Genomic DNA, 12,350 nt, shown 5'->3' on the forward strand with positions numbered 1-12,350 from the left:
ATTCTGCCTGGTTCAATCTCATTTATTTAAATAATCACTGCTGAGTTTCTTGCAGCAAACTATCCCAGTGGGGAACTCTGAAGCATCCACACAATGGAGGAACAGCGCTTTCTATCAAGTTCAGCAGCCTTAATGTGTGCTTCCCCGCTAGAGCAACATTTATCAGGACAACACTACTGCGAGGCTGATTGCTAGAGGGAAGGTTTGATAAGTTAGGTTTTCTCCGATGGGATTCACAAATCCTCAGAAATGTTTTCATCTACAGGGGGTAAATGAATGTTATTTTGGGAAGAAAACACTGAAAACTTTTCAGGAAGAAAGTGGATTATACAATTGCAAAAGGTTGCTGAGTGATAAGGAAAGGTGCTGCGTGGAGGACAACTACACATGAACAGCGAATAGGAAATGCTAAGATGGGAAAACAGGTGTGTGCATGTTGGTACTATCGCTTTTTGGGGCTGCCATCAGGGGGGCGTCATTGTGCATATGAGGCCCTACACTGTTAAGAATTACTGGAGTGCCATTGTTCAACTGTACGAGGATGTAAGTTTTAACATTCTTATTAACGTGTGACTCCAAGTGGCTTTGACGTACAGCATGGTGACAACCATAAAATTGTTGCAGGTCTATGCATTTATTACAACAGCGTAAGCTCCTGATAACCGGGTGGTCACTCAGCAAACTCACTGCTGAGAAATAATTCCTGATACTTAGCCAAAAAACTTTATTAATCATCATTTTAGGTCTCCTAGTTACCTGTCAGCCTACCCCTTGTGTTCTCTCCTTTTCATCAACACTTGCAGCCTTCAAATACTTGCAAAGTTATCTCCTTGCCGCACAGCCCAGTGCCTGAGGCACGCTTCGTGAACAGTTGAGTCTATAGCCCCGAACATCAGAAACCTGAACTCCATCAATCACCATCTTTGCAATTGCAATCTTAAGAGGGGAGAAAAAAATCAACCAGAACCCCCTTCAGAGCAGCAGGCCTTTAAACTACAGAAGGCTGGAGTCATGGAAAGAATAATAAGCAGATCATATTTTGTTAGCAGAATTTTAATCCTGAACTCAAACAAGATCAGGGACTATTCTGCATGGGGAACACAAGGGGCTTCAGCTTGCTCTCTGCCTTGGCAGACAGAGCCTGTTAGTGCCCTGTTTTTCATAGAATCATAGAATGGTTTGGGTTGGAAGGGACCTCAAAGATGATCTAGTTCCAACCCCCCTGTCACCAGCAGGGACACCCTCCACTAGACTAGGTTGCCCTAGACTAGGTTTTAGGTTTCTCCTAAAAGACCCTTGCTCCCTTGCATCTTGCACAGGAGATTTAGGGAGGTGCCATGGAGTAGTAAAAAACAAAAAACCAACCAACCAAACAAAAACCCCACAAAAAACCAAAAAAAACCCCCCAAAACCCCCCCATAAAAACAAAACAAAAAAAACCCCCGCAAGCAGGCAGGAAACCATGTTAATCCTGGCTCTGCTGCTATTGACAGGCAGCAGGATTACTTTGCTCACCCAAGTCTACCTTGGGCTATGAAGTGCTGTCTAAGCTAGTAGCAGAGTTTTGGAACTTTGTGTAGAAAGATGTTTCCTGTTCTTGGAGGACTTGTGGTGGAATAAAACCCCCTCATTTGAGCGAGGGAGCAGGCTGGGCTGTTCCAGGTTCTGCTCTTGAAGTCCCTGGTGTGAGATCAGCCAACCCAGGGCACTGCCCCAATTGCCAGTGGAGCAGCTTGGTACACAGGAAGGGACCCAGGCCAGCCTTCCACCTAGCCCTGCTGCTCCGCTCAACTGTGTCACAGCTCAAAACATCTCTGCCAAACACTGTGACCCTGCACTCCCGGGAAGAAAGTACCTCTCAGTCATCACTGCCTAGTACTGGCTACTGGCATGCCTTACAAATCAGAGGACCTGCAGCAGAAGTCTCCCGGTCACTACCATCTGATGACAGGCTCGAGTTACCCTTGACTCCAGATACGGCTTTGCAATCCCATTTCTCAACTCTAACAATTAGATAACACCGAGCATTTACAATTCCACTGTGGGACAGCCACTTGTTATCCTTGCCAGTCACCAATCTGCAAGATCCCTAAGGCCATCAAAGGGATTGAAGCAGAGAACGAAACACAGAGAAAAGGGTATGAATTTGAAATTCAGAGGATATCTGATATCCTGTAAATAACAAGTCTGATTCTGTGAAACCATGGGCTGACATTATGTTATAAATCAATGCCTATTCAGGGAAGTCTGTCTGCTTTGCAATAAAAATGTGTGTTGAGAGGGAAAAAATCCCAAAAACCAGCAAGGATGAAAGCAAGAAGAATGAAAACAGTTGCAGATACAAAGCAGAGAAAATGATTTATAAGTGATCATGCAATTTCTGCTTTGTCAAGACTGATCTTTTCAGGTACTCCTTCTTTGTCTCGTGTGTATTTCAAACACAGAAAAGGTTTAGCTGGAAGGAAGCCAGTATCCAGCCTCAGGCAATGATTAGTGAATCCATTTGGAGCAGCACACTTATCTTTGACAGACAGAGAGATTTCCAGGAGTCAGATATATTGGCAGCTGTCAGAATCAGAGACTGGAAATTTACAGCCCAAATTGTACTGAGCCCATCCACCAACAGGCACAGAGATACTGGCACAGAACCTTCAGACTCATGGTTTCGTGCAGCCAGGTCCGAGGGTTCATATATGTAATTTTATTATCCTTCACTCTCTCTCATGTATGCAGAGTTTTTCCCCATATAATTTATGTGAAGGTATTACCCAGTGTTTTACCAGGAAAGGCTGGGCAGGCAGGCAGGCAAACTAACGCAGCACTACACAAAAGGCAAATTGCTGTTTTCAAAGCAAGAATCATCAATCCCTTGTATTCAGTTAATTCGTTAAAACCTACTTCAGCTACAACATTTGAAGCACTGAGCCATTCATTCACGTAGGAATGACAGATCGATACCATACCTAGAGGCTGCTCAGCTCTGAGGATGAAAGCAATTAAAGAAAGCGCCCTGACACTATGTACAGAAGACAGTCCAGGGGAGGAGCTGAGTCTCACGTACCTGAAACCCTGAGGACAGACGCAGGTGTAGCCATTGACTGCATCTACGCAGACAGCTCCATGGCGACACTTATGGCCCACGCAGTCATCATCATCTATTTCACAGTGTTTTCCACTGTAACCCGGCAAGCACTCGCATCTGAAATACAAGAGATCGCTGTTAATAGCTTGTTTCAACATTCACAACAATAGCGCACACAGGCAGCCTAGCACCAATCTGATTTGAGATGGAAAGGTGTTAGCAATTATTCTTGGAAACATCAAGCACAATTCCTGCCATCAGAAATGCTCAAGTCCCTCCTGCCTGTCTGCAGCTGAGGTTCTGCAATCTGCTTAAATCCAAGCCGAGCAAAGCAATACCACACTACTGCTTTTCCTCAGTCAGGTCTGTGGAGAAGGGTGATCATATAGTGGTCTCAAAATTACGTTAAAGATGACAACACGTCCCCTAACCTTACAGACTCAAAGGGCAATATTCTGCAAGGGCAGTTGCTCTGGTGTCTCGGAGTATGATTTTGCCAATGTCTGCACACTGCTGAGTGTCTGAGGTTGGCCCTGTGCAGCTACACAGAGCACAGTAAGGTTCTACCTTCCAAATGGAAGCAATCTGCAAGCAAGTCATAAAACTCAGCCAATTTAAAGGAAAAGACCATCAGTTTTGAGATCACCACCTGTTTGTCATTCATTTGCAAGGCACAGCAAATGTTGCTGCAAACTATGGAAAGTTGTCTTTGAAGCCTGTCCCTTCCCGTGGTGACACTGGGACGAAGCATGTACCTCCTGCTACGGGGTAACACCACTCATAGGAGCCACACGATGGGATGCACCCAAACCTGCAGACATTGGCATTTTATTTTGTTTTATACAATTGTCAAGTTTCTTGTACGAAGGCTGCGTCAGCATTTCTGTTATAAGCCTTGCAGAAGTTTATAACCTGACAATAGAAAATGCATCCCAAAGTCTCTGACTTGGAACAGATCTTTTGGGATTTCTGAACAGCTTCTTTTTGAATCTATAGCGTAGACAATGCTTAGTCATGAACACGCTTTAGTCCATAAAACACGTTTTACTCTTCCCAGCTGGATGTTACTGCACATCTGGAAAACAAAAGGCGGATCACTTAAACCAAAACAAGGGAAGAGCTACAGTTAACTTCAGCAATAAAAAAAGAGGTCTGCGCTCTTGCTAGAGCCCCTTGTTTGGATGCAGCGTGCTTGCCACCAAGAGCTGGATGAGGAGAGACATCATAAAGTTGATGGAGGCGGCATCAGGAGAGAAACTGCTGCTCCACCAACCTATTCTGCTTGCCGCCTCCTCCTCCTACCTGCCAGCAGCCTGGTGGGGTACGTGCAGGAGGAAGCTCCTTGTGGAAACCCTCTTCAGAGGAACTGGACACATGGGAGCTGATGAGGAAAGATATTTCCACTTTCCAGGCAGCAGTCATTGTGCTGAATTTGGTTCCGAGAGACAGCATGTTTTGGCTCCTGGCTGCTCCCCAGCTCATCAGGGCAAGTGAGTTGGGAGAAACTTGCCAGAGCGCAACAGCAGGTCCTGTGTGTGCTAATGACCAGAGAAGGGCTGCCCCAGCATCAGGACTTCAGCAACCACCTAGCTCAAGCACTGAGACGAATGTGACCTTCAACCTCCATTTCAAAGCATGGCTTGTGACTGGCTAAAAAGGGAGGAAATAGGGCAAAGCCTATTAACCTGCAGGCTGTAGGATGGATAACGTTACGTAGATGCATATACTTTCTTTCTCCGTGCTCCCCATCGGAGAGGTCCCCGCCGTGACCCTCTGCAAGCCACAGGATGGTTGGTGTTCCAGCTCTGCACACCTGAATTGCTTTTTTACACCTTGGTGGCTCAGGGAATACTGTGATTAACATAACGGAGATAACAAAACAGAGCAAACCCAGAAAGTGTTCCTTCCCCAAACCATAAGAATCAGGCAACATTTTTTGGCAACATTTTAGCCAGACCTTCAAGCAAATAATGTCAATCAAAAGACTTTGTGGGGGGAATTGGCAGCATTTAATCCTGTTGCTTTTTATTGATCCCTGCAGTCCTAATATGAAGTGATGTAATAATGAACGATGTGCAGTTCCTTATTCAGGGCTGCCATGCATCAATTTTATGATGTGTATTGGCTATCTCAGTAATGACAGAACCACCACTTTTCTCTGCAGGGCTGTGTTAAATCAGCATTTTAAGCTGTCAGGTAATAATTCCAAGCTTTAGAATAATAAAGTATATTTATACCATGCTCCAACATCAATACAGTGAATGGAAAAACATGCTCCTTTCCTGAAGTTATATTTTAGAAGTCATTTAATTGTGTTAAATGGTATTTTTTTGTTGAGTTTTGTTTTGTTTTCTGGCATACAGAAAGCTACTCTTCTTCTATAGTAACAGCACAATAAAGCTGCGGAGGCTGGAAGTGAGGAAAGCCACCTGCAATTTTAGCTTAGAAAGCAAAGAGCTCTGTGCAGCCAAACACACACCGGAATAGTTCGGTTTGCTTCCAAGCTTGGCTTTCCCTTTAGAAACATGGAATTCCTTTTGGGTCAGTCATGGCGGAGCTCTTTGTGTGTCACATCTAGGCTGAAGCTACCAAAAATGCATGCCTGGAGTATAGCAGGTGAGAAACTCAGCCACGTGAGTGCCTCACCCAACCTCCTCCTGGAAACCCAAGGTCTCTGCCGTCAGGGAATGATGGCATGTCAGCTCCCTCCCTGTCCCACATTGTGCCAGCAAGTGACTGAGTATCAGCAAAAGTATGCAGTAAAAAAGGCAGCAAAGAAACTTTCATATTCAAATCCTGCTAAGAGTTATTTGTGCAATTAGATCAGTTATCTCATTTCCCAGTGACCATCTGACACCAGTACAGTTAAAATCATCTTTTCTGCTACAGCCCTGTAGTGATGGCAGCATTCCCAGTACTAGAGAGAGCCTAAAAACATGTCTAGTGGTATTTAAAAATGTTGGCCTATCCAAGGGGATTTGCATCTGCATGCACTCAATGTCTATTGTATTAAAGCCGTGAATCATGGCTTCTATTGCAGGGCCAGAATGGAATTTCCCTCCCCATACCAATAAATAACTTGGCTTCCTATTTTTTTTCCTGTCTTTGTCATCTTTTCCTCCCTCTGCAGAGCTGCAGATTGACTAGAGCTGAAGGCAGGACAGACAGACTGGTGTCCTTGCTGCTATGATATTCTTCGCTGGTGTCCCCTACTCACTTGCCCAGGGCACAAGCCTGACAAGTGGATGGTCAGCTCAGGAACAATCTGAATCCTGCCATTAATATTCCCACCTCTGTAAGCAGAGCACAGGACTGGTGCATGAGTCTGGCTCATTCCGCATGTGGCATTATACTGCGGCATTGCGTGCCAAATGTATGGTACATCACGGATCAGGAGATCAGACTGCTCCAGGGATCAGCAACAGCACAGGACCAGAAATGGTTGTGGTTTTCAATGAGACCCAGCAGCAACCACACATGACTGCAAAAGCTGCTGAGGGCTCTCAGCCCATTTCTGAATGGTTTGGTGCAACTAAAGTATGAAAGAAAAACCAATACTTGGACAAATCTACATTCAAGGCTGGGCAGGCTCCTTCACCTCTCAAGTCCGGCCTGCTAGAAAGCAAAATGGGACAGAAGTAGTAAAGAAATTCTGGATTTTTGTGTAGCATTTGGTGAATAGTGGGAAAATAACACAACAAACAGTAGTAGAAAATATTTACAAGTAGTTATTTAGGCTCCCATCAAGGGTTAATAGCACCACTGTGAAAAACACTCTTCTAGCAAGCAAGCAAGCAAGCAAAAGTGTCTTATTTACTGATTTTTTTTGGGGTAGTAGGTATGAAAATGCTTCCAGCAAGGGGAAGACCATTCAGGACCACAACTGTCTCCATCCCTTCATACATCTAGCAACATAAGGTAATTTGAGTTACAAGCCTTTGCCTCGTAACATGATGTAGCTGAATGATGGATTAACTAGGAATGAAAGCTGGAAAGAACAGCAGGGGCTATTTATGTACCAGTACACGTGTCCTTATCCAGTCCCTGTGCATCACTTCAGGAACTGTCCTAATAATTTAAGTTTCATCTTCCTCAAGAGTTGGAAACATTTCTGTGTGGTGGTTTTGCACCCAAAAGAAAGGCATGAGTTGTACAGACTGACTGTCTAGCACAGATTCAGCTGCCCTTGAGATAGTCAGCATCTCTGAAATTTTGGGTTCCTTCTTCTTAACTATCCCAAAATGTTCTATGTATTAGTTTACACTATTCTGACATGCTGGTTGCTTCACAGGTCACAATCCGAACCCAACTGCAAGTTACCAGGAAGACCAAAGAGTCCCACCGCAGCAACATGCTGGGTGTGCTGGGTGAGGGTGTCCCTCACAAAACCCCAGCTCTCCCTCCTAGGAGGGAATCAGCGAGCCCCCAGGATTGCATCACAGCTGTGAAAACAGCCTTAGTGGAAAGTGCAGAACACAGCTCACAGCTGCACAGAACTCTCTTGAATTTGTCTTCCTTTCTTACTTCTTTGATTCAAAGATCTTTTCTTGACAAGCTTTCCACAGAGCTTGACTTTTCAATTGACTGTCTCTATTCGCTAAATTGCTCTGAAATTCCCTCTTCAGACAAGTGATGAACGTTGCTACTGCGCGCCTCTCAAAACACCCCAACCTCCAAATCTCCAGATGTTGTACTGCCATTTAAAACATGAAGCTTTCCTTTGCCTCTGTGAAAGTCAGTGTCATTCCCAATACGTAAATGCAAACACAGGAGACTTCACAAAATCTCACATGAGCCAAGCGAGACTCGCCTCTGTAGCCAACAGAAGGCGGCGGCTCCCGAGTGAGAGCCGTCCAGTTCAGCTGTTTTCTGCTGCCACCCGGGTGAGGAAGGTGGGGAGAGGAGCCCCACTGCGATCAAGGCTGGCCTTGGCGAGCACAGCCCAAGACCATCAGCTATCCCAGAAGACAACAGCTAAAGTGGGAATACATCAGAAAACTGATCCCCAGCTTTATGCGCTGGCCACAAGTTTATCCTTCCTTTCTCAGTAGTTACAATGGGGACTGCATTTTAAACTCTAAGCCAGCACGGGTTGAGGAGAGCTGAGTTACATCTGTTAAGGCTCCTGTTATGCTGCTTGAATTGATGGATGCCCTAAGGCAAACGTAAGGAAACTGTCCTTAGTTTCTGATGCAGGATAAGGTACTTTGCAGAACTTCCAGAAGCACTCCTTTTGCCATGCTCTATTCCAGAATAATTTCTCTGCTCTGGGGGTACATCCATTATTTTCAAGAAAACCTTGAAAAAAACCAACCCAAACTTCTTCACTCTGAGGGTGACAGAGCACTGGAACAGGCTGCCCAGAGAGGTTGTGGAGTCTCCTTCTCTGCAGATATTCAAAACCCACCTGGACGCAATCCTGTGCAACCTGCTCTAGGTGATCCTGCTTTAGCAGGAGGGTTGGACTAGATGGTCTCCAGAGGTCCCTTCCAACCCCTACTGTTCTCTGATTCTGTGAAACCACAGAAAGCTAGAAAAGTATGTATGGTTGCATTAAAATTAAAACGTAACTGCATATAAAGTATATATAGTCTTGCACTATTTGCATTAATTTTGATGATTTCTACCCCAAACTCATTGCCAGTTCAACCTAGTCAAGCCAATGGATGTATCTGCCCAGTGTGTGGAGACCAACATACGCACACACTCACCTGGTTCCTTTGTCAAGGGGAAGGCATTTGGACTCATGTTGGCATGGATTTAGATCAGGAACACAGTGGTTAATCACCTCATCACACAGTTCACCTGAGGCAAAAGAAAAAGCAATAAAGCGGTTAACGCAACTTGGATAATCCTCAAGTAGCTCTAACCATGATGTTCAGGGATGGTGAATCTGCCTAAATGGAGACAGCTCAGTAGCTCAGCAGGAAGCGACAAGATTGCTTGTGAGGGCGCATGAGACTTCATTAAATTGGGCTCCTTTGACCTACAGTGACTGTACTGTTTCTGTCACACGAATTTGAAAGGCTGGTATCAAAAGCACTGACATATAAACTCCACTTGGAGACAGACTAAGGATCAAATGGGCAGTTCCTGACCCAGAACCTCTTATATCAAAGCAAGAAAGTGACACAAAAGTGAAGTTGCTCATTAAACCGTAACATTTTCACACTGAAACATATTTTAGCCGTAGTTAATACTCTGCCAAAGAAGCTGATTGGACATAATTCTGGAAAAGAACAACAACCCACAAACCCTTCCCCCCAAACCTCTGCAACTCTCAATAATAGGAACCAGCTTTAGGACTGCGTGCAATTATAAAACATTTACTATTTATAAGAAAAGTACTAGCTCTATTGTGCTCACAGGAGATGATGTCTTTTCAGAAAAAAACCCATCACATGTAAGCTCAGCTCAGCTGTTTCTAGGTATGGTGTGTTACATGCCATGCACCTCCCTGGATTTGTATAAATTGTAATAATTAATAGTTCTAGAATGTTCAAAACCAGATAGTTTATTTAAATACCACTGTTCTCTGAGTCCTAAATTATTAGGTCACACTTCAGTACCCCAGGATTTGAGATCCAGCCAAAGACCACAGAATCCCTTGCCTTCCCAAGAAACCAACAGAACCCTACCCCACACCTCCCAAAGCCTTGCAGGAAAAGCAAAGGTCAGGCACTCTCAACACGGAAACCCCCAAAAGCTACAGTCCCAAAGTCCCCTACACAGCTATACCAGAAGACCACATCTGTGGGGTTTCAAGGTTATGCATATTTTGTGTGCCTATACACGATACATACCATCACATGAACAACAAGCTATGTGGATGGTGTGGGAAGAGGGATGACGTGGGACGCACTGGTGGACTGGCAATGTTTTAGCAGTATTTTCATGAAGCTGCAGCTCCACCTGTCTTGTGAGAAACTCCATTTTCAAAAACCCTTACATTTCTAACTCTAGTGGCTACACAGAAACACTTGAAAGCACAAGCCAAGCAAAACACAAAGATCAAAATTTGAATGGAAATTGCAAATCAGAACTGTCCATCTTTTATCAGTCTTGTGACCTAGCAGGGATGACAGCACAATTTTAAGGCTGACTCTGGTGGAGACGGGTATGGTTTAAGTTGTTAACACCCCCAGCTCACTCCTTCAAGTGATTTCTCCAACATCTCCAGCCTCCCTACAGTACAAGCTACACAGCTCTTTATTTGACTCTTCATATTAGCATGGAAGTATAATATGTATTTGCAAAAATTACTCTTTTTTTTTTTCTTCCAAACATGAAACATCTAATATATTTGCTTTTGAGAGTTGTCAAGCATAAGTAAGAAAGAGGGGCAAGAATACAAGTTGTGCAGACATGAGAGAGGGTACTACCATTGTAAACCCTGCATTCATGTGGCACACATACCCTCCTGACTTTTAGTGGGCTGGGCTTGGCAATACCGGAGAAGTTTGGCATGGCAATCTGCAGTTGGACAGCTTGTTGTTCATAGTATCAGTCATAAGACAACCAATTCCATCTGGAGCCAAGGAATCCCAAGAAGTCACCACTATTAAATACTACCAAGTCTTTTTACAGCCCTGGACAAAGCTTGGGCATATGTAATGAATGTATCCAGCCCAAGAAGGAGGACATGCCAATGAAATCAAATGCTGCAAATCCATGGGAACCAGGGAAATAGATCATTCTCTGGACTTGAGGTTTGCCATTGTACTTTCTTCCTCCTCAAAAGCAACTAGAGATGTTCAAGTCTTACAAATATGAACACGGCTGTCATTGGGGACAGCTATTAACATATTTTTGAGGTGGCAGAACTGGAGATAGGTCTGCTTACTAAGCAATTCCCAAATTCACAGCCCACCAACCGTCCCAAATACTAACAAGCAAAGCAACGCCCTTGGCCTTTGGGCAGACATGAACACAAGCAGGTCAGAACTTGCTATGAGGTTTGGACAACTTGCCAGTTCATCCTCTTGGTATCCCTCATATCTCTTGTGTGCTACAAATCTTATGTGAAAATAAACATGAAAAAAAAGTAACTGGCTGGTGACATTAAAAGAACTCAATGATCTAAAGCTGGAAATATTTTTGGAAGACCATTTAATCATATAATAACTGAATACAGTGTGGATAGATGCCTTCAACTATCCTTTCACTAAAAATGGTCAATATATGCTTTTGAAGTTTCTATTTTTTTTTTTGTTGTTGTTGTTTTGAAGAGAAGGAAACAGGCTTTAAAAAAATAAGAACAGTTTCATAAACTCTCAAAGGAAATCATAATTCTTCTTAAAGTATTCTTCTCAAGTCTTGACAAGTGTTTAGAGATCCAGTAAAAATCTCCCCGAGTGTCAAATATTATGACTCACTGCATCATTCTGAAGGCACCACTATCAAAATGTAGGAGAATTCTAGGCTAGGTACCAAACATAGCATCCCCCCAAAATTATCATTTTTCATGCAAAACTTGGAACGTTTAAGGATCCTTCCTGTTATTTGTCCCATCTATCACTCATTAGGGAGCTCACTTGGGAATGCCTTGCAACTAGAGCAGCCTCATCTCAGGAAGAAAATTCTTGATACATTATTTCAGGCTCCACCAATGTTCACTAGATGTTGCAGAAAGCATGCCAGGGAAATAAAACACTTTGTGAAAAGCAAAACCCAAGGCACCAGCTACACAAAGACTTTCTCATATTTTATCCACTCAGAAAGTATCTGGGCCAAAAAATCTGCCCTCAGACCTGCGAGTGCAACTTTCATTGGCCTCTTTAATGTCAGTATTGGAGGAAAAATCTGATCCTGTTTTTTTGGAGTGACACAGGGCTGCTTCTCTGTGCAGCAATTAAAGGTCCAGTCCAAATTTCTCATTGGATAGCTATGTGAACCTAAAAACAAACTGGACATTAATATCAAGCCAACTTCTAGCAGCACTGATTCTCTTTGTGGAGGATATTTGATCATGCTAAAACAACAGAAAACTTCAGGGTAATGCTTTCCCAAATGTAGAAAAACAATCCAACCTCCCCCGTTTTCCTCTCTCCTATGTATTCTCAAATCAGAGCTCCAGTATGGGTACACAAGGGTTTCTGAACTGCTTATATAAAAGACAGGAAAATGACAACTGTATTCCTTTTCTAATCAGCTAAGCAATTTTTTTATCCCACATAATGTTTTTGTTTCATCAAGGCACACTCACTCTCATCAAAGCCGAAGAGAATAGATCAACATGCAATGCACCCCAATGAAGATTAAGACTATG

At 43.7% G+C, this 12,350-nt stretch overlaps 1 protein-coding gene across 4 annotated transcripts in view; it reads right to left on the reverse strand.

The window, feature by feature from the left end:
- The window catches only part of SLIT3 (slit guidance ligand 3), a 528,889-nt gene that overhangs the window by 33,203 nt on the left and 483,336 nt on the right, over window positions 1-12,350 (reverse strand). For all 4 annotated transcript variants that reach the window (XM_054841901.1, XM_054841902.1, XM_054841900.1 and 1 more), the window contains 2 exons: window positions 8,794-8,887; window positions 3,062-3,199 (listed from right to left, as the gene is read on the reverse strand). In XM_054841901.1, the coding sequence (XP_054697876.1) occupies window positions 3,062-3,199; window positions 8,794-8,887 (232 nt within the window). The remainder of the gene's footprint in view (window positions 1-3,061; window positions 3,200-8,793; window positions 8,888-12,350) is intronic.

This window comes from Grus americana, chromosome 14, assembly GCF_028858705.1.
Source record: "Grus americana isolate bGruAme1 chromosome 14, bGruAme1.mat, whole genome shotgun sequence".
NCBI lineage: Eukaryota > Metazoa > Chordata > Aves > Gruiformes > Gruidae > Grus > Grus americana.